The 26,864-nt window shown below is 48.9% G+C and overlaps 1 protein-coding gene across 1 annotated transcript in view; it reads right to left on the bottom strand.

Moving 5' to 3' along the window:
* LOC144686145 (glutamate receptor ionotropic, NMDA 1-like) overlaps positions 1-26,864 on the bottom strand; it is a 62,819-nt gene that overhangs the window by 14,881 nt on the left and 21,074 nt on the right. Inside the window, exon 3 of the mRNA XM_078551288.1 lies at positions 21,500-21,676. Coding sequence (XP_078407414.1) covers positions 21,500-21,676 — 177 coding nt within the window. The remainder of the gene's footprint in view (positions 1-21,499; positions 21,677-26,864) is intronic.

Genomic DNA, 26,864 nt, shown 5'->3' with positions numbered 1-26,864 from the left:
TTAACTGCCCTCTTGAAATGGCCAAGCAAGCTGGGCAATTAGGGATGGGCAACAAATGCTAGTGATGCCCACATCCCATGAAAGAGAAAATAATTTGAACTTTTCCCAATTTTAAGCTTTTACTCTTGGTCTACCTTTAACCTTTTCCATAACTAACTCAAAATCTAACTGAATTATGATCACTACCAATAAAATGCTTTCCCACTGATACCCCTTTTGCCTACTCATCTTCATTTTCTAAAACTGAGCCCAGAATTGCCCTTGCTCTTGTTGGGCTTGCTGCATACTGGCTAAAAAAATTCTGCTGAATACATTTTAAGAATGCTGTGCTCTCTGCACCTTTTACACTGAATTTATCCCAGGTAATTAGGGTAGTTGACATCGCTCTCTGTTATTGTCCTTATATTTCTGCACTTCTCAGAGATTTGCCTAGACATTTGTCTATGTATTTGCTCTTCTGTTGCCCCTTGACTGTTTGGCGATCTATAGTACGTTCCCAGCACTGTGATTGCCCCATTCAGTTCCTCAGTTCACCCAACATAGCTACTTTTGATGCCCCTTCTAGCATATCATCCCTCCCCACAGCTGTCATTGTTTCTTTAAGCAATATTATGACCCCCTCCTTTTTTAACCCCCTCTCTATGGGTTGGTTGATGGGCCATCCCTGCCCTTCTTTAAGGCATGTTTCAGTAATAGCTATGAGATCACACTTCCAAATGTTTATTTTGCCTTTACTCATCTGCCTTATTCACTAGATTCCTTGCAACAAAGTAATATACCACTAATCACTGAACAACTCCTTTGTTGTCTATTTTCTAGCCTTTGTATCCTCATGCTGCCATACTTGCTTTTAATTTTCTGCCTCTATTTCCAGTTTTGCTTCTGAATCCAGGTTCAGGGTCCCATCCCCCACCTAAGCTAGTTTAAACCTCACCACCAAGATATTGGGTTCCTGCCCTGTTGTGGTGCAACCCGTCCGGCCCTCATCTCCCCCAAAACCTGTCCAAATACGCCAAAAATCTAAAGCCTTCTCTCCCGCACCAGCTCTCCAGCCATGCACTCGTTTGCACTGTCCAGCTGCAGGGTGGCCATGTCCAGAAGCGTTCCCTTTGATCTAGTGAGAGGGATCTCTCATTCCTGCAGATCGAATGAGAGGGATCACACATTCCTACTGATCCAATCAGAGGAATCCCTCATTCCTGATCTAGGGAGGGTGGTCACTCTTTCCTACCAATCAAGGGATTGGGATTGGCGTCAGCTGTCCTTCGATTCAAGGGTCACGTCTCAAGAAGCTCAACATCATCCAGGACAAAGCAGCCCGCTTGATTGGCACCCCATCCACCACCTTCAATATTCACTCCCTCTACCACCCTTGCACAGTAGCAGCAGTGTGTACCATCTACAAGATGCACAGCAGCAACTCACCAAGGCTCCTTCAACAGAACCTTCTAAACCCACGACCACTACCATCTAGAAGACAAGGGCAGCAGACACAGGGGAACACCACTGCCTGGAAGTTCCCCTGCAAACCACTCACCATCCTGACTTGGAAATTTATCGCCGTTCCTTCACAGTCGCTGGGTCAAAATCCTGGAACTCCCTCCCTCCCTGTACCTACACCACATGGACTGCAGCAGTTCAAGAAGGCAGCTCACCACCCTCTCAAGGGCAATTAGTGATGGGCAATAAATGCCGGTTCAGGGGGTGAATGTTTAAGGTAGTGAAGGGACACTTTGTTCTGGATGGTGTTGAGCTTCCTGTGTTTTGGAGCTGCACTCATCCAGGCAAAAGTATTCCATCACGCTCCTGACTCGTGCCTTGTAGATAGTGGACAGGCTCAGGGGAGTCAGGAGCTGAGCCATTCCCCTGACACCACGCATACTCATGCTCGCTACATCTCATCTACCTGATCTTCAGGCAGTCCACAGATTAACTTCTCATTTCGAAATAGCTGCTTTATTTTGCTATCATTGTCATGTTCACTGTGTTTTTGCTAAATTGTTTTTAAAGAGGCAATGTTCTGATGAAAATATGTCGGCAAACCATTTTCTGTTGATTTAAAAACATAGTGCGCATCACTGAAAAAGCATCTACATGTCACTGGTGTCTGTGGCCATTTTAATGTTGCACTTCTGCCGTTCTTCATGATGTGCCTGCTTCTTGGACTCATTGCCGTGCAATATGCCAATGGGATCAAGAGCACAGTGGCTACACTATCACTGCAGTCCGATAGGTGGCAGTGCTGTTCAAATTCAGTTCAAAATCTAGAAATGCTGCCAGGAGGAACCCAGGGACTGGAGGAGACCATTCAGCCCCTCAGGCCTGTCTACCATCCAGTTAGATCATGGTTTATCTGTACCTCAATTCCATTTACCTGCCTTAGCTTCATATCCCTTTAGCTATCAAAAACCTGCTGATTTTGAAATAAATCTTGAAAGTTCCAAATGTCCCCCAGCCTCAACTTTTTTTTTGAGGGAGGGGGAGGTGGGTGGTGAGGGGAGGGGGTATGGGGAGGGTGAGGGGAGGGGGTATGGGGGGGGGGTGAGGGGAGGGGGTATGGGGGGGGTGAGGGGAGGGGGTATGGGGAGGGTGAGGGGAGGGGGTATGGGGGGGTGAGGGGAGGGGGTATGGGAGGTGAGGGAGGGGGTATAGAGGGGTGGGGAGGGGTTATGGGGGTGAGGGGAGGGGGTATGGGGGGGTGAGGGGAGGGGTATGGGGGGGTGAGGGGAGGGGGTATGGGGAGGGTGAGGGGAGGGGGTATGGGGGTGGGGAGGGGGTATGGGGAGGGTGAGGGGAGGGGGTATGGGGAGGGTGAGGGGAGGGGGTATGGGGAGGGTGAGGGGAGGGGGTATGGGGAGGGTGAGGGGAGGGGATATGGGGAGGATGAGGGGAGGGGGTATGGGGAGGGTGAGGGGGGGTGGGGAGGGGGTATGGGGAGGGTGAGAGGAGGGGGTATGGGGTGGTGGGGAGGGGGTATGGGGAGGGTGAGGGGAGGGGGTATGGGGAGGGTGAGGGGAGGGGCATGGGGGGTGGGGAGGGGGTATGGGGATGGTGAGGGGTGGGGGTATGGGGGGGTGAGGGGAGGGGGTATGGGGGGGTGAGGGAGGGGGTATGGGAGGGTGAGGAGAGGGGGTATGGGGGGTGGGGAGGGGGTATGGGGGGGTGAGGGGAGGGGGTATGGGGAGGGTGAGGGGAGGGGTATGGGGGGGTGGGGAGGGGGTATGGGGAGGGTGAGGGGAGGGGTATGGGGGAGGTGAGGGGAGGGGGTATGGGGAGGGTGAGGGGAGGGGTATGGGGGGTGGGGAGGGGGTATGGGGAGGGTGAGAGGTGGGGGTATGGGGGGTGAGGGGAGGGGGTATGGGGGGTGAGGGGAGGGGGTATGGGGGGGTGGCAGGTGGTGACAGGGTATTGCTGCAGGTTTCCACTATTCTTTGTGTGGACAAGTGCTTCCTGATTTCACTCCTTAATGTTAATTTCATGGCCCCTTTTCTGAGAAAACAACTAGGGCTGAATGAGCTCTTGTCTGTGTTCGGAGAGGCCAGAGGGAATTCCAGTCTCTTTCACAACAGCAACCCTCAGGTAAGACCTAGCTGAGGAGATAGAGATAGGGAAGAGGTCATCGTGGACTGGTATTTGCTCACAGATTTGCCATAGGAGTCACAACAAGCACTCCTGCTCCGGCAGCCCCATCTTAACCTTTCTTAAAATTTGCCTGGGTCCTGACAATCACGGATTAGGTCGCAGGCAGCTCCTGAAAAGATCAGCAGAGCAGGGCCAGCACTTGCAGCTTGCTCCCAGGGGCGCTGAGAGAGCCGCTCCCAGGGGCGCTGAGAGAGCCGCTCCCAGGGGCGCTGAGAGAGCCGCTCCCAGGGGCGCTGAGAGAGCCGCTCCCAGGGGCGCTGAGAGAGCCGCTCCCAGGGGCGCTGAGAGAGCCGCTCCCAGGGGCGCTGAGAGAGCTGCTCCCAGGGGCGCTGAGAGAGCCGCTCCCAGGGGCGCTGAGAGAGCCGCTCCCAGGGGCGCTGAGAGAGCCGCTCCCAGGGGCGCTGAGAGAGCCGCTCCCAGGGGCGCTGAGAGAGCCGCTCCCAGGGGCGCTGAGAGAGCCGCTCAGCCCACATCAGCATTTTCAGACACCCAATGACTGGTTTAAGCAGCGACTGAGCAGGACTGTCCTTGAATTTCTGGGGATTACAGCCAGGATTTTACGCCCCGCGGATGGACGTGCACCCGACCCGAACGGACATGAAGTAGCGCGAGATGACGTCGGGCAAACCTCCTGACTGCATTGCGCCCTCGCACGATATTTCACTCAGCGGGCACGCGCGGGGCAGTGGGAAGCACGCCCGCCAACAATTGAGCCCATTCCTGATGCAACTAACAACGATTTTACGTGGCCCGTCCACGTTTACAGCTGGCGGATGGGCCATTCTCACGTTTTTGCTCAAACCTGGATCCAGGGCGGGATGAAATCTCCATGGGGAAGTAAAATAACAAGAGATATGTGGGGACTGTTTTTTTAATGAGTTATGCTTTCAGGTGCTCGATTGTGCTGCACGGACATATTTCGCAGCATTTTTTCGTTTCCTTCAGTCTCCCCGGGGGCAGATGTCTGCCTTCGGGGAGTTCACCAGCAGCGCTTACCCGTCCCCTCAGTCAGGTCGCCACCCGCCCTCCTCCTGCCCCCATCCCGGCAGTGCTGAGCATTTCAGCTGGCCGTTAATTGGCCAGCCAGCGTGAAATCGCGGTCGGGGGGCCAATCAGGTGCCAGAGGCCCATTTCCCATCCACCCCTGGGCCCACCGATCGTGAACGCTCGACAAACGAAAACTTCAGGCCCATCGATTCATCTCCTAGATATTGGTGTGAGAAAACCGAGGAGAAAAAGCATTGAGGATTTAAAAAAGCTATTATTTATTGTTATTCAAAAAGCTAGTTTGTTTCTTTCATTCATTGTGCACATATTTTATTCACTGTAAAAATATCAGTGATGGGGAGTTGCTGTTTGAGGTCGATCTGATATCAGCGGGGAGGTCGCACAATGAGTCCTCCAGGAATAGGCAAAGCCACAGCTGGCAAACCCTATCAAGAAAACCACTTTAAAAAACAGCTCCTGATAAATTTCGCAGTTGCTTCAACATGTGTGCAGATCAAGTGCAGAACTTTTGCTAAATTGGTCTTGGTGTGCCCATTTTACTCCCACAGTGCACATGCAACCATTTCAATCACAACAGTTTGTATTTATATAGCGTCCTTAACACAGTAAAACATCCCAAGGCCCTTCACAGGAGTAGTTATCAAACAGAATTTGACATCGAGCCACATAGGGAGATATCAGGATAGGTGAACCAGTTTTTATGGCACTAGCTACCGTATTTTGCTAAGTCTTCATTCACTAACACAGTGAAAAGCTTTGGAATATTTAAAAACTTTTCACTGTGTTAATGAATAAGTGTGAGTGAGGAAGTGGGTAAGTGGGTAGAATGGCAGTGTGTGTAGGGTGGTTAGGGTCAGTAGGGTGCCAGTTGGGTAGCATGGCAGGGAGGGTAGGTGGCAGGGCAGGTGTGTGCCAGGGTGCCAGCTGGGTAGGGTGGTAGGGTGGTGAGGCTGGGTCAGGTTGGGTCGGGGGAATTGGAGGGTCAGGGAGGAGTCAGTGGGTCGGAGGGGAGTCGGAAGTTCGGGGAGGGGGTGTCAGTTGTATAGTTACCTAGGAGTTAGACATGTTTATTCCTGGCTAACATTTCCTGCGTAACTATCCAGGTATGTAAGTTGGAACCTTCTGAAGTCACAGACTTGAACTCAGAGTTGGAGACTTGTTCGGAAGGTCTCTAACCATCCAGAGACTGGAAAATGAGGGGGTTTAACAGAGTAGGTGCTGAGGGGTGGGAACCTAAAACTAGGGGTACAGTTTTAAAATAAGGGATCTCCCATTCAAGGCTGGGATGAGGAGTAATTTCTCTCCTTGGGGGTCGTATATTTTTGGCATTCTCTTCCCCAGACGGCAGTAGAGGCTGGGTCACTGAATAGATCCTAGACCGTGTTAGACACATAGGTCCCTACCCTGGAAACTGCATTGGGACATGTAGCCTCCTCTCCCTTCTGTCCCTCTCTTCCTCCTCAGAGGAGGTGCCACCAGCAGAGACCACAATCCCCATTCCCAGGGTAAGGGAAGGTTGTCTGATACCTGGGAGGGTCCACATTGTCTGAATTCTCTGGGGGCCTTGGAGACACCAATGAGTCCTGAAATTAAGCTTAGAAATGCTAAGAATGAAGCTCAGAGATGAAGCTGTCAAGTTCGAATAAGCAAGCAGCAGCAAACTATCTCCTAAACTCCTCACTACTCACACTGACAATGCTGCTGACCCTTTTTATCCCACCCTTGGATGTGATTTTGTTAGAAGTGGGCTGCCCACCTGCCCGTTTTGCCCATGCAATGAGTGCAAAATCGCACAGACAATGTAAAATTGGGATCAATTCCCTTTTCAATGGCCTTAAGTGGCCCTTTAATTGTTGGCGGGTGCAGCTCTGACACCCGCCGACCTGGAGATTGGTCACACACGGGATGGCGTCGGGACGCTCGCTCAACGTCATCTCGCACTGTTTAATGTCTGTTCGGGTCAAGTGCACTCCTGCTCGCAAGGCATAAAATTCTGGCCATTGTCTGTTAGGCAAAATATAAATAGTCCTGACTCATTTCTCTATTTACTTCCAATCGCCGCATTTGTTAAAAGGATAGTCTGAGCACTTTGGAAGCGTGACCTGTTCAATTTGGATGATGACACCAAGTCCCCTTCTGAAGCTGTGAACTTTTGTTAAGTCTTTGAAATCAAGCACAACTTTCTTAATCCATCCTCTTCGTCTGGAGTCCCAAGGTCTAGAATTATTTCTGTTGCTCCTGTTATCCCCAACATGTCACCTACATCCCAATTCAATTTCCCACCAGGCTTCTCATGATCAATCATCTTCCTTCCATTGTACATCGACCTACAGAGACTGCTGGGATCCAGATGAGACCTGAGCACTTGGAAGATAAGAACTGCAGCAAGCCTTTTAGTCCCTCGAGGCTGTTTTGCTACCATTTGATTCTGTCATGGGCTGTTCTGTGTTTTAACACATCTGTCCATCTTGGGTCCATATCCCATAGTACACTTGCCTAACAAAAATCTACCAATCATAGTTTTGGAATTTTCAATTGACTTATCGTGGATTGATGAATTAAGTTGGCGGAATAGCCTTACACAGCCGCAGTTTGTAAGGTTGGAGTCCTATTTGACCCTGAGTATATAAGTTTATGAGATACTGAGAAGCAATACATGATTGTTAATTCAGTAAGCAAAGCATGGCTGTTAGTTCTGCCTAAAACATGTCAAGATTTGTGCAAATCACAATGGCAGAAGTTGAGTTGGCTGTATCAGCCAAAGGTGTGGACTCTGAGTCTCTTGCAAAAGATAAAGGACAGGAAATACCCTTTTAGAGGGTTATGAGGAATATACAAGCTTATTGTGTGTTTATGAATGAATGATAAAGTAACTGTAAGCCAATCAAGTGGACTAAAATTGAGTTTCAACTGATATACCACAAAGACCAGAGCCAAAAAGGGTGTCAAGGAAGAGCTTGTTAGAGCAAACGGTGCACACCCCCAAGAGAGAGAGGGAGGCCATGGTCAGCTACACACAGCAAGAGTCAGTGCCACAATCGATCGGAACCCCACAGACCAATGTTCAACTGGACTGACTGTATACCACTCCCCTTGTTAAGTGTCATGTTTTGTACTTATCGGGCAGAGTTTTCCATGCCTGCTGGCATCAGGCATGCTCAGCGGTGTGAGTGGACAATATGGAGAGAAGGTCAGAAATCTATTTCACGATGTCGTGAAACTAGTTTGCGATCATCCACTCAGCCTGTTGATGGCAAACTGCATTTCCCGCCAGCGGACATTGGGAACCTCATTGTAATGCAATGCATAAATGCATAAAGCCAGCCCACCGGAATCATGACCCCCACTTGATTATCCGCCGCGTGCAATCATGCTGACGTGGTTCAGAACAGCATATAAAAGGCATGCACTTGGCAGGCTGTACTTTGAGGGGAACTCGGAGGTGAGTGCACAGTAAGGTTGCACAGCACTCGCAAGGGTCGCCTGTTGGACTTCAAGGTTGTGGCGTGTTGTGGGGGGGTCGGCGGGGGCAAGGACTGCCCTGGAGTTCAGGCTTGTTAGAGGGGGGGGGAGGGCAAGGCCTGCCCTGTGGTTGAAGATAGCGTACAAGCACGTGGGGGGTGGGGAGAGGGAAGCGGCCACACATCAGGGAAACTTTGTATAAAAAGTGACCATTCCTCCACAGCTGAGACAGTCAGGCACAGCCACATTAACACGAGTGGAGTTGGGTCTCTAGTTTATCTGCCCACTCAAGCAACGCAGAGGCATGAAAGTGCCACAAAGTGCTCCAGAGCTTTTCACCCCTTGGGCACAGACTGCAAACTAATGACATTTTAGTGGACTGCAGAACAGTTGGACGACTGAGCACATTGTACAATCTCGTTGCTAAAACTGGCCATGGAGCAGTCACTGGTGGAGGCGCTCACAGCCCCTTGCAATGTCAGCATCCTGGTTTGCACCAGTCTCCCCCATGGTTCAAGCTAACAGTGCAGCCTTGCAGTGTGGGTTAGGCGAATGTCTGTGCCTGAGCTGAGAGCACAGCATGCAGTCCAATGGGCAAAGCTGCCGCTAATCAGTCAAGTGGAGTTGGGGGTGGAGGTGGGTGGGGTTTTGGACAGCCATGCAGTGCACTAAACTCTGGCCATCCAGGTGGCCAGCACTCTCCGGGATGCATTAAGGGGCCTTCAGACTTAACCAAGAGAGATTCTTAATACACCCATGCTAACCCACGCGTCTCCCTTTAATCCTGCAGGAGTACAATATCAGGATCATGGAGCCTGGTGAACTAGACTCATGGTGTAAAGAGCGCAGAGTCAACAGAGAAGAGAGTGGCGGAGGCGCCTGGCTGTGCAGAGGGAGGGGCAGCACCCTCAGGAAGAAGGGGCGGCTGGGGCTCCCACACACAGTGCTGAAGAGCCTCAGTAGCTGTCACTGGTTGGCACCTAGCTAGACCCAGGGTCTATATATGCCGCCTTTCATTGCTGCAGATGACCAAGAACCATTGTCGCCAAAGACTGCGCATGTCTAGGGAACTGGTCGGTCACATTTGCCACCTGCTGCAGGATTTGGCGCCACAGGGACATGGAGGGCGTTCAATGCCAGTGGCCATGAAAGTGACCGCGGTGCTCCATTTTTATGCTTGTGGCTCCTTTCAGGGCTCCACAGGTGACCTCTGTAGGATTTCACAAGCCTCCGACCATAAATATATCCATGAGGTCACGGATGCCTTTTCGTGAGGACACACAACATTGTGCATTTCACCCGGGACCGGACAGCCAGGATGCAAGAGCGATTAGATTCGCCCAGATCTCGGGTTTCCCACAGGTGCAGGGTTGATCGACTGCACTCACGTGGTGCTCAGGTCTCCATCGCAACAAGGGCTTCCACTCACTGAATGTGCAGCTGGTCTGCGACCATCAGAAACGCATCCTGCAGGTTCTGTGCACAGTTTCCAGGGAGCGTCCACGACTCAAACTTCCTCAGTCGGTCTCAGATTCCTGACGTCTTCCAGGATCCACAGAGGCTGAAGGGGTGGCTCTTCAGAGACAAGGGTTACCCACAGAGGACGTGGTTGATGACACCCATGTGACAGCTCAGACTGCAGCAGAGCGAAGGTATAATGAGGCTCATGCTGCAACTCGCACTTTGGTAGAACCGACCATCGGGATGCTGAAGATGCGGTTCCGGTACCTGGAGCGGTCTGGTGGAGCCCTGCAATATAGTCCACAGAGGGTGTCACGCATCATCGTCACCTGCTGCACCCTTTACAACCTGGTGCTCCAACGGGGAGAGGAGCTGCCTGAGGAGGAGATGGAGGTCTCCTCCGATGAGGAAGTCGTCGATGGTGATGAAGGTGAGGAGGTCCTCAAAGGCGACAATGACGGTACTTGACAGGCCCTCATAGCTGTTAGATTCATGGAGGATGATGATGACATGTAGGGAGGGGATACCACATACCCTCTGTGATAAGGCTCCTGTCATGGAGACGCAGTGGAGGCCCTAATAGCCACTAGATTCCAGGAGAATGATGACGACATACAGTGAGGACACTCCATAGATCTTCACATCATCTCTGAGAATGTATGACTTCTGTCTGGCTGAGGGCAGCTCACTTGTACTCTGTGATCAGGGTCATATTATGGAGATGCAGTTGTGAAACTTTAAATGCACCAGATCCTTTGTCCGCCTTCAGCACCTGAGCCCTTCAGGAGCACAGCTACACTGGTCACAGATGCTGAAGAGATGGGGACCAGCCCCACCTTAAAGGTGCTGAGAGCACACACAGAGAATGATGGAGCTCTGTGACGCCTGCCCACGACATTCTGGCAGCAATAACAAGCACCATCAAGGTGCAGGCATCAGTAATGTGTCCAGTGAGTGTAAGGCTGGGTTATCACTTTGATCTGCAGGTTACACACTGCACAGGGAAGAGGCCCTGGACTGGGACACCTTTCTTTATCTTGTGCAGAAAGGATTCACATCTGAGTGACACGAACATTGCTCATCAGAACAAGGAGCCATAAGCAAGGAGACGTTCTTGGGAGTTTATTTATAAAAGTGAACATTATGTACAAGTGATTAACACCCATGCTCAGGCTGTGAAACTACATCTTCTTAACCTTCCTAACCCTGCTGCTACGTCTTGGTGCTTCCCCCGTCCATCCACAGCAGAGGTGGAGGCAGCCTGCTGACTGCTATGCCCTGTGTGTGATGACCTTGGCAGGCATCCTCTGGAGGGCCAAGACCTAGAGGGCCCTGGCTTGCTTTCGGGGTCCTGCTGTGTGGCAGTGGCACCCTCCTCGGCCAGTGCAGCTGGAGCTGCTGGGGCCCCAGAAAGAGGGGATTAGGATGGACCGGACCATCCCAGAGTCACCTGAGTGGATGACCCCGGGGTGTACACCTGCTGATACTCCTCCCTATGGGTGCCCAAGGGCCCCAGGCTGACTCCTTGAGGAGAAGGAGAAACTGGAGTGGGATTGAGCTGCCTGGCACCCGTGTCGCATACACACTGTTGGAGGCCAACTATGGCATAACTGATGGGATTCAGTCCGCGCAGCAGTGCAGGAGTGACATCCTGGACCAAGGTCTCCATGGCGACTGCCATCCTACCAGTGTTGACCTCGGTGCATTGGCATGCCGGCGCTATCACCTCAGGATGAAGGCAGACGGATTCCTCCACTGTGCCTTGCAATCTGAGGAGTGCAGTGAACATCCCTTCCTGATGTTCCCGAGCTTGCCTTTGCAGCTCCAGCAACTGAGACATGACCAAGTCCAGAGGCTCATCATCTGACTCGGACTCAGCAATGTTCTGGCCTCCAGCAGTCCTCCCAGTGCCGGAGACCTGGGAAGTCCCTGTTGCCACCTGCTGTGGATCAGAAAATGCGATGTGCTCACCAGATTGTGGACCCGGGGCTACTCTAAAGCTAGGTCTCACTGAGGTGTCCCTGCGCTGGTGGAGGGTGTGGGTGAGCACTGTGATGGGACTTCAAGGAAGGTGACTTCAGATTCCTCTTCAGGGCTTGATTGGAGGCTCTGGGTCATGGACTCTGTCAGCTGTTTTCCAGATGTGCCTGGGAAAGCAAGGAGAGATAACTGGTGCATGGCAGTGGCCTGTGAAACAGGACACACCACTCACAGCATGGTTGTCTGATGGATGTTGCACTGCTGGACTCTCACTTGGTAGAGCACCACCAACCTCACCATCAACGCAGAAATAGTCCAGATTGTCGCCAGTCAGCTGTATGACTATTTTCAAAGTCCATAAGGACCTTGATGTCAAGCATTCCTCTACCAGTCTGCAACCTCTCCCTGTTGTTGTGTGCCAGCTTGTCCTGCATGAATAGAGGTGGAGAGAGTGTAAGCAGGTTGTCTGCCAGGCCAGATGATAAGTTTGTGTGGGAGGTGAGTGGTCTCATGAACGGGTTGAGGACAATGAGGGTGAGTGTGAGAGAGTGAATGGTGATGTCCCTTGAACTGGCAGTGAGCGAGATCCCTGTGGATGTGTGATGGGATTGTGAGTGTGTTTGTTGAGAATGATGAGAAGAGTGGGTTAACCTGGCGGAACAGAGGAGACCATTCATCCTCTTGTGGCACTGGGTGGCTGTCCTCTTTTGCAGGGCATTGGCGCTGACCACCGCTGTCACCACCTCCCAAGCTGGAATAATGAGGTTGCTGCTTCTCTTGTGGCCAGAGCGAGGGGTAGAGGACATCATCGTCGGGCCTCCATGCCGACCAAAAGATGCTCAAGGAACACCTCATTAAACCAGGGGGCTGCAGTCTTTTTGCCTTTTGGGGCCATGTCTTCCATGTCCTGGGCTGGAAGCACTGAGAGGTGTGCGCGCGGCTGCACTTTAAATATGGTGCTCAGCATGATGAGGTAGAGAGGTGTTGGCTGGTGAATGAGAGCCGGCCCACCATGGAAATGGCGTGTTTCCCGGGAATGCATAATGAATGTGGCGGGATTGGGACGATACGGCATGAGAGTCCATCATTACGGCCGATGGGTAAAACATCGTTTTCCCCGCCCACTACCACACTTAGTGCAAATCTGGGACAATTCCACACATCACGAAATATCTTAATGAATCTATTGGGCTTATTTCAATTCACCTGTACCCAGAGCGGTCTGTGGTGAATCACAGGTGGGTCTCTAATCCAGAGTTAACTAGGAATGTACAACTTCCTGAGCTGAGTTTCTAACTGCATTCTTACAGCACAAAAAGTTTCTATTTTCTTCTCTGTAACACCACCTTTCTCTGCAACTCCCTCAGTTCATCAGCTGCTGAAACCTTCCTGCATTCCTTTGCCACCTCGAAACACAACTATTCCAAAGTCCTCCTAATCAGCCTCTCATCTTCCACATTCCATAAACTTGAGCTCATCCAAAACACTTGCCTGTATCTTATTTTGCACCATGTCCCATTGACCCATTATCCCTGTGTCAAATTTTAAATTCTCATCCTCGTGTTTAAATTTTATTATAGCCTCTCCCCTTCCTATCTGCAATCTCCTCCATCCCTTTCTTGTTTCGGGAATTGTGTCATTCGATTGGAAATTATAAATGACATTCCACTATTTAAGAAGGGTGGGAGAGAAACCAGGTAATAACTACAGCCCTGCAAGACTGACAGCAGTGATGGGTGAGTTACTGGGATCTGTTATTGGGGTCAGAGTGACTATAAGCACTTGGACACATATGAGCTTCTGAGAGAGAACAGGGTTTGTGTACAGTTAATCATCTCTGACTAATTTGAGTCCTTTTGAGGGGGTCACAGACATGGTGGATTAGAGAGTGTCTATGGACATTTATGAAGACTTTTGGTAAGTTTCTGCACAGGGGGTTATTAGCAAAAATGGAAGTGCATGAAATTGGAGGCAACTTTATGTCATGAGTAAAACTGGATTGCAATGTAGGTGACTTCTGTGGAAAACAGGGATACTATTTGATTGCTAGAACGTAACAGATGAGGTTCTCCAGGGATCTGGACTGGGGCCTCGATTTCACCCTTTTTATCAATAGCTTGGATGAAGATACAGAAAGGAGTCAAAAAGGCTAATAGGTTGCTAAACTTCATTCAGAAGGGGCTGGAATACTAAGGGGCGGAGGGGGGGGGTGGGAATAATGCCCCAGTTATATAAAGTTCTGGTTAGAATACAGCTGAAGTACTGCAATCAGGATTGGGTACTGCGTCTCTGGAAGAATGTTTTGGCCTTGGAGGAGCTGGTACTATTGGTTAGAGGGTAAAGTTATGGGGGCATTCCTAGATTAGGCTTGTATTCCCTCAAGTAGAAAAATTTGAGGATTGATCTGATATAGGTGCTTAAAATGTTAAAATGTTAGGGTTGATAAAGGGAAACTGTTTCATCTCATGGGGAAATCCAAAACAAGGTGGCATAATCATACAGTTAGAGTCAAGCCACTTAGGACTGATGTCAGGAAGCACTTTTTCCACACAAGGATAGTAGGAATTTGGAATTCTCTCCCCTCAAAGGCCCATGGATATGGGGGGGACAATTGGAGCTTTCAAGAATGGGATCAATATGTCAATATGTTGCAAAGTTTCTGGTTGGGGATGATAACAATCCTCTCATAGACCCTCTAGCCGATGTGAAAGTTATTGCCAAGGTGGGTGTAGTATCTCTCAATGATCACTCGGATGCCTTTCTTGATCGTTGTCGTCCTAATGTGACCTGAGAGTTCCAAGAGATATGGTACAAAGGACAACAAATGGGCTTAAGGTTAAAACGCCATGATCTAATGAAATGACGAGGCAGGCTCAAAGGGCTGAACGGCCTCCTCCTATTCCTATGTTCTAGGTCAGACCAGGGAGGACACCAGTGAAACATTCAGGATTTTACAACAATCCAACAGCTTCCTTCAGCTGCCAGGCAATAATCACCATTGAACCCTCACTCCATCTGGATGATAAACAGCTCCTTCTGCCCAGATCCATTTCTTCAGTCCATCCAGGTCACTGGCCCATCAGCCCATTTGGATCACTATTTTGTTCAACCCAACCAGATCACTCATATATCCACCCAATTGAAACATCAATCTATATATCTAAATCAGATCATTGGCCACAAATGCTATTTGAATCATGGACCCATCACTGATCTCAGATTACTACGCCTGACACGAACCAGATCACATGCTACTCACTCCATCCGGACCACTGACCCCCCTCACTCCATCCGGACCACTGACCCCCCTCACTCCATCCGGACCACTGACCCACCTCACTCCATCTGGACCACTGACCCCCCTCACTCCATCCGGACCACTGACCCCCTCACTCCATCCAGGCCACTGACCCCCCTCACTCCATCCGGACCACTGACCCCCCTCACTCCATCCGGACCACTGACCCCCCTCACTCCATCCAGGCCACTGACCCCCCTCACTCCATCCAGGCCACTGACCCCCCTCACTCCATCCAGGCCACTGACCCCCCTCACTCCATCCAGGCCACTGACCCCCTCACCCAATCCGGACCACTGACCCCCCTCACTCCATCCGGACCACTGATCCCCTCACTCTATCTGGACCACTGACCCCCTCACTCCATGCGGTATTGATCCCCCTCACTCTGCCTGGGTCACCAACCCTCACTCACCTGAACATTCATTTTCATATCAACTGGACCAAGCAAATTGGCAAAGGTAGCCTGTAGGATGGGTTAATGGAATGGCAGTCGAGACAGTTTCTCAGAACAATGCTTTGTGGAACAAACCAAAGATAAAGCTAAAAACAAAAAACTACTGCGGATGCTGGAAATCCAAAACAAAAACAGAATTACCTGGAAAAACTCAGCAGGTCTGGCAGCATCGGTGGAGAAGAGAAGAGTTGATGTTTCGAGTCCACAACTATTTTAGTTCTTGGATTGCGTAATGAACTAGGGTTAATTAGTAATCTCTCAGTAAAGGACCCCATCGGGTAAAGTGATCACAATATGATAGAATTACACATTAATTTGAGATTTTTGAGGAAAAATATGTTTTCTCTCAGACGGCTGTGAGGCTTTGAAATTCTCTTCCTCAAAAGGTGGTTGAGGCAGAGTCCTTGAATATCTTTAAGGCGGGGATAGATAGACTCTTGATAAGCAAGGGGGTGAAAGGTTATTGGGAGCAGGCAGGGAAGTGAGGTTAAAATCAAATCAGCCCTGATCTTATTGAATGTCGGAGCAGGCACGAGGGGCCAAGTGATCTACTCCTGCTCCTAATTTGTATGTTCATATGAGAGTGACGTACTTAAGTCCAAGTAAGAATCTTAAACTTAAATAAAGCCAATTGAATAGGTATGATTGACAAGTTGTTTGAGGTTGGTTATGGGAATTGATTAAAAGATATGGAGGTGGATAACTAATGGCAAACATTTAAAGAAATAATTCAAAATTCCCAATGAAAATACATTTGCTTGAGAAACAATAATTCCACAGGAAAAGTGATCTGTCCATGGCTAACTAAAGAAGCTAGAATAGTATTAGAATAAAAGAAAAAGCTTGTAATACTGTCAGAAGAGTAGGCTTGAGGATTGGGAGAGTTTGAGAAACCAGCAAGAAGTATTAAAAACAATTGTTAAGAGCTTCTACAAATATGTAAAAGAGAAGAGGGTTGCAAAAATTGGTCCCTGAAAGACTGAGACAGGAGAAATTATAATGGGGATTAAGGAGATGGCAGAGATGTTAAACACATATTTTGTGTCCGTCTCACAATAGAAGACACAAAACTCATACCAGAAATATTGGGGAACACGAGGACCAATGAGAGTGAGAAACTTAAAGTAATTAATATCGGTAGAGTAAAAGTACTAGAGAAACTAATGGGACTAAAAGCCAACAAATCCCTTGGACCTGATGGTCTAAATCCCAGGCTCCTAGAAGAACAGGCTGCAAAGGTATTGGATGCTCTGATTGTGATCTTTCAAAATTCCCTACATTCTAGAAAGGTCCTAGCAGAATAAAAATTAGTAATTAAATGCTGTACTGTTAACATTGAGTAAGACCATTTCTGGTTACAACATGTAAAATTTGCTCTGAATAGGGCAGTTGTTACCTTAAAATAATTCCTTAGAAGAATCGGTAAGATTGGTCAGGCTATTGTGTTTATAATAGATCAGTGCATGTTAACATTCTTGTGCCTGATTGGTCAACTGTGCAGGATGGGTGTTTCCTGAGTAACGGTTGCCAGGTGTCACAGATGAGAAGGCCTTGGGGGATGGTGTGATGTTGCTAGATCTCCATGGCTTCCCTGATGTGCCTTGTATGTCAATCCATGATGGATGGAGATAAGTCTAGAGTTGAACCATTGGATGTAGTGGTCATTAAGTCGAGCGTGTTTGACAATGGCTGACTTGTTCCATTCACTGTGTTTGAAGCAGGTTTGTTGGCCCTTGAGTCTAGTGTGTAGGCTGCAGCCATGTTTCCTCAATGTATACGAATCCATAATCACATGGTATGATGTAAATTCCTGGTTTATTGAGATGGTTTCTTGTCTTTGTGGGTATGAAGGATGGAGAGGGGCTTCTCAGGTGGCTTGTGTTAGACTTTTATGTCCACTGGCCTGAGTATACATTGTAGTCTGTACAAGGTGGAACCAATGTATAGGTGACTGATTCTTAGTCATAATAGAATAGTTATTATGGAGCAAGTAACAGGTTAATCTTATGTTAAGTTATCAGTGACATCAGGCTTCCCTCAAGAAACACATTCCCATCAACTCTACACAGCCAACCAATCAGCAGCAGGAACGTTAACATGTACTGACTTATTATAATCACAGTAGCCTGACAAATCCTGCCCACTTATATATATCAACCTCATCAGTCATCCAGTCATTCCGGGTAGAGTATACTGCCTGAATTGTTGAGTCCTACCAATTCTTCTAGGGAACTCTTAAGGTGACAACTCCTCTTTTCAGAGCAACATTTACATAGTGTAACTATAAGTATTCTTATTCAATATTATCATCAAGCCATGGTTATCTCACCATTAAAACCTTCAAACAACTTGTAACACGATTATTCAAGAAAAGAAGGGAGAGGAAGCCGGAAACTATAAGGCAGTTAGCCTGACATCAGTCATCAGGAAAATCCTGGAACCTATTATTGAGGAAGTGTTAACAATGCACTGAGAAAATCATAGCATAATTAGGCAGAATCAAAGGGCAATCATATTTTAAACATTTATTAGAGTTTTTGAGGAGTTTTGAGATTTACCAGAGTAGATAATGGGGAACTAGTGGATGTAGTATATTTGGATTTTCAAATGGCACTCGATAAAGTGCCACATAAAAAATTATTACACAAGATAAGGGCTCATGGAGTTGGGATAACTTATATTCATGGTTGGAGATTTGATGAATGGACAGAAAGCAGAGAGTAGGGACAAATGGGCTGTTTTCAAGTTGGCAGGCAATAATTAAGGTGTTTCAAGAATCAATGCTGGGGCTTCAGCTATTTACAATCTATAATAATGAGTTAGATAAAGGGATTGAGAATGATGTATCCGAGTTTGCTGATGATACAAAGTTGTGTGATGTACTCAACTGTGAGGAGGACACAAAGAGGCTGCAAAGGGACAAAGTGAGGTTGAATGGGTGGGAAATAAGATGGAGAATAATGTGGGGAAGTGTGAGGTTATTCACTTTGTTAAGTAAAATAGAAAATTGGAATCTTTTTATCCAGTAAGAAGCTGTTAAATGTTGGTGTTCAGAAGAAATTTGGGTGACTTTGTACAAGAAATGCAGATACATCAAGCAATTAGGAAGGCAAATGGGACATTGGCTTTTATTGCAAGGGGACTGGAGTACAAGCATAAAAAGGTCTTGCTAGAACCATACAAGGCTTTGGTGAGACCACACCTGGACTACTGTGTATAGTTTTGATGTCCATTACTAAGGAAAGATATACTTGAGTAAATTGCTGCAGATGCTGGAAATCTGAAGTAAAAACAGAAAATGCTGGAAATTCTCAGCAAATCAGGCAGCATCTGTAGAGAGAAAAAGATGTTTTTCCCTCTCTCCACATGCTGCCTGACTTGCTGAGTGTTTCCAGCATTTCCTGTTGTTATTGTGAAAGGATGTACATGCCTTGGAGGCAGTTACGGTGAAGGTTCATGAGTTTGGTTGGTAACCAGCTTGCTAATCCTTCCAACACTTTCCCACTACTCCCCACAGGGAAAAATTGTCTGAAGGTATGAAACAAACTAGATTGGCTCTTGGGATGAGGGGGTTGTCCTATGACAAGTTGACCCACATTCACTGGCATTTATAAGAAAGAGAGGTGATATCATTGAAATATAAGATTCTGAAGAGGCTTGGCAGGGTGGATATAGAGGCTGTTTCCCCTGGCTGCACAGCCTCAAGATTAGGGCTGATCATTTAAAACGGAGATGAAGAGGAATTTCTTCACTGTTAAGGAGTTGTGACTCTTTGGAATTACTTATCCCAGAAAGCTGTGGACTTAACATAAGAAATAGGAGCAGAAATAGACCACACAAGCCATGGAGCCTGCTCTGGTACTCAGTCACTGAATTTATTCAAGGCCAAGATTGATACGTTGTCGGACTCTAGGGGAATCCAGGCATATAGGGATTGGGTGGGAAGGTAGAGGTAAGGTATAACAAAATCAGCCATGGTGGCATCGAGTGGTGGAGGCAGGCTTGAGGGGCTGTAAACCTTACTGCTGCTTCCATTTCTTATGTACTAACTTGTCATTCCACCAGGATCACTGAAACTCCATCCCGTTGGATCAATGAGCCATACATCCCATCCAGTTCACTGGCCACACATTAGATCGAGGTGACAGACCCCTCCCTCCACGTGGATCTCTAATCCCTCTCTCCACCCGGGTCTCTGACCCCTCTCTCCACCCGGGTCTCTGACCCCTCTCTCCACCCGGGTCTCTGACCCTTCTCTCCACGTGGATCTCTGATCCCTCTCTTCACCCGGGTCTCTGACCCCTCTCTCCACCCGGGTCACTGACCCTTCTCTCCACCCGGGTCTCTGACCCCTCGCTCCACGTGGATCTCTGACCCCTCTCTCCACCCGGGTCTCTGACCCCTCTCTCCACCCGGGTCTCTGACCCCTCTCTCCACCCGGGTCTCTGACCCCTCTCTCCACCCGGGTCTCTGACCCCTCTCTCCACCCGGGTCTCTGACCCCTCTCTTCACCCGGGTCTCTGACCCCTCTCTCCACCCGGGTCTCTGACCCCTCTCTCCACCCGGGTCTCTGACCCCTCTCTCCACCCGGGTCTCTGACCCCTCTCTCCACCCGGGTCTCTGACCCCTCTCTCCACCCGGGTCTCTGACCCCTCTCTCCACCCGGGTCTCTGACCCCTCTCTCCACCCGGGTCTCTGACCCCTCTCTCCACCCGGGTCTCTGACCCCTCTCTTCACGCGGATCACTGACCCCTCTCTCCATCTGGACCAGGCTCCCTTCACCCCAGCCTGACCTTTAGCTTCTCACTCCAGTCTGACCAGTAGACAGCCAGATAGAAACCCCTAATAGAGTTAGTCACCATCTCCTAACCATGTTGGAGTCCAGCCAGCTCAGCAATCACTAATCCAGAATGATAATCGCCCCATCAGGCAGCTAGTCTCCTAACCCAGCCAGATAATCAAACCCCAATTCATCTGGAACATTAAGCTAAATCATGTCAGGCCATAAACTCCTAATCTGACAACTGACCTTTCACCTTGTCTGGCAATTGACCTCCCATTCATTCAGACCGCTAACTCCTAACAAATTGCAGCATGGGAGAACACAAACCTTTAGCCCTTACAGACCTTTCAATCCTAAACACACTGGTATTGTTGCCTCCTTACCCAGATGGATGTCTAGTCCGTCACCCATTAACCCTTCAACCAGCTAACATTAACCCTTCAACCAGCCAGTCTTTATTGTATTGTTTGACCAAATGTGAAGGTCAGCACATAGAGTTAGCGACACAGTCAGTTGAAGGTGGACAGGAGAACAACTGAACCCTGTCCAGTCTGAAAAAGTCAAATATGGTGGGAGGTGAAGAAAAGAGGGAGATAGGAGAGGAGGGAGGTGAGGGAGGGTGGGGGAGGTAGGTGGGGGGGGTGTTGGAGGTAAGCGGGGTGAGAGATAGGATGGGAGGTGGGTAGTAGTAGTCGCGAGAGATTCTCAATGGGGAATGTTAATGATTTAATTTGTGCATCAGATGCTTGATGTCTTTTCCTGGGTTTGACTAGCTCAGTGTTAAAATGGACTGGGATTTAGTGGCGAGCGGATCCATAATATTTCAGGAATAGTGAATTCATTCTCTTCCCACTTTGGTGAATGAAAAGGCCAGTGGGAGATTTAAAGAGGATTGAGGAAAGGTGCAGGGGTGGGGCAGGGGGCATGAGGTGGTGGGTGTTAGTTAAAGTCATTCACCCACATCCATCCTGACCGGGAATGGGAATTGGAAATAATTGGTGAAGTGTAAAGGTAAAGTCCCCTGGAGTCATGTTAAAGCTGTAGTGCAGTGAGTGGCATGGTTGGCAAAGAGTGTGGTGACAGTGGGTATCATCCTGGCACCACAGGATTGATTAAGGTTCATTGAGAGGAGGATTTGGTCCGACTTTAAGAAGAGCTGCAGGTTGGATTGTTTTTTGCACAGCTCCAGTGTACGGCTCTCATCCTGTCGCTGATTACACGTAGCAGATTTTGATTACGATGAAGCACGTGGAATGATAAATACAAGTTTTGTCAGGTACCACTCAAGACACCGTAGATGCTTAAAGCATAATGTTAGCCATGTTCATAATGGAGAGAAAATGTGTTCACGTACAGATATCTACATACACAGAACAGTCGAAAGGTGACACAAAAGCAATACACTAACCTTTGACTCCTTTTCTTCCAGGAGAGTCTCCAGCTTCTTCTGTGCTGCTCGGCCTTCATGGTCATTGCTAACCACCAGAATGATGTGTCCCCAACGGAAACGCCTCATCATTTCAAACCACACCTGAGCTTGGTGGGAGTACGGTGGCACAGTGCGGAGAAAAGAGAGATGGATACTCTGCGGAAAAACCACAAGGTCTGTCAGCAAATAGCTGGATTGTTGAAAGAGGCAGAGTCCCCAGCATCTCAGCCCTCTTCCCCCACCACCCCATCCCCCAACCTTCCCCAGCTCACAGCCCTCTTCCCCCTCCCAGTGTCACAGCCCTCTTTCCCCCCCTCCCAGTGTCACAGCTCTCTTTCCCCCTCCCAGTGTCACAGCCCTCTTTCCCCCCCCTCCCAGTGTCACAGCTCTCTTTCCCCCCCAGTGTCACAGCCCTCTTTCCCCCCCTCCCAGTGTCACAGCCCTCTTTCCCCCCCTCCCAGTGTCACAGCCCTCTTTCCCCCCCCTCCCAGTGTCACATCCTTCTTCCCCCCCCTCCCAGTGTCACAGCCCTCTTTCCCCCCCTCCCAGTGTCACAGCTCTCTTTCCCCCCCCTCCCAGTGTCACAGCTCTCTTTCCCCCTCCCAGTGTCACAGCCCTCTTTCCCCCCCCTCCCAGTGTCACAGCCCTCTTTCCCCCCCCTCCCAGTGTCACAGCTCTCTTTCCCCCCCAGTGTCACAGCCCTCTTTCCCCCCCTCCCAGTGTCACAGCCCTCTTTCCCCCCCTCCCAGTGTCACATCCTTCTTCCCCCCCCTCCCAGTGTCACAGCCCTCTTTCCCCCCCTCCCAGTGTCACAGCTCTCTTTCCCCCCCTCCCAGTGTCACAGCCCTCTTTCCCCCCCTCCCAGTGTCACAGCTCTCTTTCCCCCCCAGTGTCAGAGCTCTCTCCCCCCCCCACCCCAGTGTCACAGCCCTCTCTCCCCCCCCCACCCCAGTGTCACAGCTCTCTCTCCCCCCCTACCCCAGTGTCACAGCCCTCTCTCCCCCCCCACCCCAGTGTCACAGCCCTCTCTCCCCCCCCCACCCCAGTGTCACAGCCCTCTCTCCCCCCCCACCCCAGTGTCACAGCCCTCTTTCCCCACCCCCCCACAGCGTCACAGTCCTCCCTCCCACCCCCTACCCAAGTTACTGCCTCCCCTGTGCCCTCTAGTCACAGCTCCTCCCACTCAGTCACAGCTGATGAATCAGCATTCCTCCATGTTTTACACAAGTTGAAGGAAGCACTGAGGGCGGCAAGAGCACGGAATGTACTCTGGGGGACTCCAGTGTCTATCAGCAAGAGGGGCTCGGTAACATTATTACTGACCAAACTGGCCATGAAGTTACAGATTGTGGTTGAATACAATTCTGCTGCTGCTGATAGTTCATAGGGCCTCATAGATGTCCAATTTTAAACGGTTAGATTTGCTCTGTATCTGTCCCATTTCGAACAGTGATAGTGCCAGACAACATGTTGGAGGCTATCCTCAGTGTGAAGACAGGACTTCACCTCATTGAGATGTATAAAATCTGACAGGGCTGGACAGACTGGATGCAGGGATGATGTTTCCTCTGGCTGGAGGAGGAGGTGGGGGCGGGGGGGGGGGGGGGCCGGGGGGTTCTAGAACAAAGGGTCAACAAGCCATTTAGGACTGAGCTAAGGAAAAATTTCTTCACTCAGAAGGTGGTGAACATGTGGAATTCTCTACCACAGAAGGCTCTGGAGGCCAAGTCACTGAATATATTTAAGAAGGAAGTAAATAGACTTCTGGACTCTAAAGGTGTCGATGGGTATGGGGAGAGAGTGGGAGTATGGCTTTGAGATGGAGGATCAGCCATGATCATATTGAATGGTGGAACAGGCTTGAAGGGCCAAATGACCTTATTCCTGCTCCTATTTTCTAAGCTTCTATGACTCTGAAGTGTTCACTCCTACTGATATTGTCATGGACAGATGCATCTGTGACCAATAGATTGGTGAGGGCGAGGTCAAGTAAGTTTTTCCCCAAATGCTGATTCCCTCACCTTCTGCAGGCCCAGTCTGGTAGATATGTCCTTCCAATGGAGGAAACCCTCCATTGTGTTGTGTAGCACCGCACAGCTTAAAACTGGACATCTATGAGGCCCTATGAATCATCATCAGCAGCACAATTGTATTCAACCACAATTTGTAACTTCATGGCCAGCTTGGTCAGTAATAGTGTTACTGAACCCCTCTTGCTGATAGACCATTGGAGTCCCCCAGAGTACATTCTTTGATCTTTTCACCCTCAGTGCTTCCTTTAAATTGTATAATACATGGAGGAATGCTGGTACATCTGCTGAGGGAGGACGGTACATGGTAATTAGCAGGAGGTTTCCTTTGCCCATTTTTGACCTGATGTCATGAGACTTCATGGTGGCAATGTTGAGGACTCCTTGGACCACTCCCTCCCACCTGGAGAACACTCTTCCACCATCTCTGGTGGGTCTGTTCTGTCAGGGGTCAGGACACACCCAGGGATGATGATGGAGTTGTCTGGGACATGGGCTGGTAGGTGTTATTCATGAATATGGCCATGTCAGCCTATTGCTTGATTAGTCTGTGGGACAGCTCTCTCAATTTTAACACAAGCCACCAGATGTTAGTGAGAAGGCCTTTGCAGGGTTGGCAGGGTAAGGTCTTGCCATGTCTGTTGCCTAGGTCAATGCCAGGTGGTCCGTAAAGTTTTATTTTTGTTTGACTTTTTCTTGCTGCTTAATACAACAGAGTAGCCTGTGAAGCCATTTCAGAGAGCAGTTAAGAGTCAGCTACATTGCTGTGGGTCAGAACGGGTAAGGATGGCAGATTTCCTTCAATAAAGAGCATTAGTGAATTAGACGGGTATTTAGATGGGTGGTTTCATGGGCCAGGAATTTCTGGCCCTGCTGTGGTGGGACACACTGCGGGAGACGTAGCAGCTCAGCCAAAAGTCCATTGATTTTTGGTGGGACCGGAAGATCCCGGTGGTGGCCGGTGCCGGAAAATCCAACTCATTCTCACCACTACTGAGACTAATTTTTTTTTCTCCAGTTTTATTTAATTAATTGAATTCAAATTCACAAACCGGTATGGTGGGGTTTGAACTCATATCTCCAGGTTATTAGGCCAGTAACATTATCACTAACCTACCTTACTCGCTAAGCCCCAGTATAATTCTGGTGAATCTGCACTGCACCTTCTCCGAGACCAATATATCTTTGCTTAGGTGCAGTGCCAAAAACGGAGCACACCGCTCCAGATGTAGGTTATAAAAGCACCACATGTAGCAGCTAACACGAGACAGCTTTAAGTCCGAAAATGACTGCCCCATCACACTGACCCATACAGAAAATGGAGCAAAACCCAGACATCGAGGTGAGACTAGGGAGACTTTGTAGTCAAAGTTCAAACTAAACATGAACATGGACTGCGGACAAATGGAGAATGCAGCATAAGGGTGTGCAGCAGAACCAGTTCAATGCCTTGTCTGGGCTCAGTTAGCAACCGGGACACAAACATTGACCTCAGTGCCCTCAGCTCTCGAGAGGAAAAAATCCCACTCTGACCTCCAGGTCACTAAACAGTTACCCCTGCTAAAAAATGTGTGTTCAGGTGTCCTGCACACTGCAGAAGGGCTGCAGTGAGGCTCACATGCTGCAGCGGAGGTCACTCGCATGCCACAGAATGGATGAGGCGCAGATTGCTCACAGAAACTAATATTGAACCAGGAACAGGAACTCACCAAAATTAACATAAGTAAAATTTTTTTTAAATTCATTCACAGAATGTGGACTTCACTGGCTGGGCCAGCATTTATTCCCCATCCCTGGTTGCCCTTGAGAAGCTGGTGGTGAGCTGTCTTGAACCACTGCAGTCCATGTGGTGTCGGTACACCCACAGTGCTGTTAGGGAGGGAGTTCCAGGATTTTGACCCAGCAACAGTGAAGGAACGGCGATATATTTCCCAGTCAGTGACTTGGAGGGGAACTTCCAGGTGGTGGTGCTCCCATCTATCTGCTGCCCTTGTCCTTCTAGATGGTAGTGGTCGTGCCATGAAGAAACTAATGGCACTAAATAGTGACAAACCACCAGGGCCAGATGGTTTCAAACCCAGGGTTTCAAAGGAAGTAGATAAGGACATTATATAACTGTAATCTTTCAAAATTCTCTGGATTTATGAACTGTTACTTTAGATTGGAAAATTGTACATGTCACTCTGTTATTTAACAAATTGAGAGAGGGAAACCAGACAATTAGATCAGTTAGCCTCACATCTGTTGTTCAAAATAACTAGAACCTATCATTAAGGATGGGGTGACTGAACACCTTGAATGTATTCAGCTGATCGGAGAGAGCCAGCATGGATTTGTAAAAGGCAGGGCATGCCTGATGAATCTGACTGATTTTTTTTTAAAGAGTTGACTAAAGTAGTGCACAGGGGAATGTCTATGGATATTATTTATCTGGACATCCAGAAGGTATTTAAATCCCTCATAAGAGAATGTTAGCTGAAGTTGAAACTCATGCAATTGAAGACAAATTATTGACCTGTATAGGAAAATGGTTCAGTGGCAAGAGACAGAATGGGGATAATGCACAGGTACTCGAATTGCAGGATGTGACTAATAGTGCCCCAGAAGGATCTGTGTTGGGGCGATTCATTCATACCTTAGATGATGAGATGGAAAGCCACATATCCAAGCTTTCCAATGACACAAAGATAGGCAGCAATGTTAATGTAGATGGAAAATCCCAAGGAGATATAGATCAAGTGAATGAGAAAAACTGTGACAAATGGATTTCAATATAGGGAAGTGTGGAGTCATCCATTTTGAACCTAAAAAGGGTAAATTAGAGTAATTTCGAAATGGTAAAAATCTACAAACAGTGGAGGTCCAGAGAGACTTGATTTTTAAAAATTCATTCACAAGATGAGAGAGATGGGGAGATGGTGACATGGCGGTAATGTAACTGGACTAGTAATCCAGAGATCCAGGCTAAAGCTCTGTGGACATGGATTCAAATCCCACCACTGCAGCTGATGGAAACTCTTTCGAGTTATCAACAGTCACAGATTGCAACTCTTTCAAGTACAATCACAGTTCTTGGTTTCCGGGAGTGGGACATGAACCCACAATCCTCTGATTCAAAGGCGAGGGTGCTATGAACTGAGGCACAGCTGACACCTCGCAGCTGATGGAATTTGAATTCAATTAATAAATGTGGAATTGGAAGCTAGTCTCAGTAATGGTGACCATGAAACTATTATTGATTGTTATAAAAACACACCTGTTTCATTAATGCCCTTTTAGGGAGGAAAATGTGTCATCCTAGCCCGCCTGGCTTA

The sequence above is a fragment of the Cetorhinus maximus genome, chromosome 10, assembly GCF_964194155.1.
Source record: "Cetorhinus maximus chromosome 10, sCetMax3.hap1.1, whole genome shotgun sequence".
NCBI classification, from domain to species: domain Eukaryota; kingdom Metazoa; phylum Chordata; class Chondrichthyes; order Lamniformes; family Cetorhinidae; genus Cetorhinus; species Cetorhinus maximus.
The sequence above is the reverse complement of the archived record's forward strand: the minus strand, read 5'-3'. Positions and strand labels throughout refer to the sequence as shown.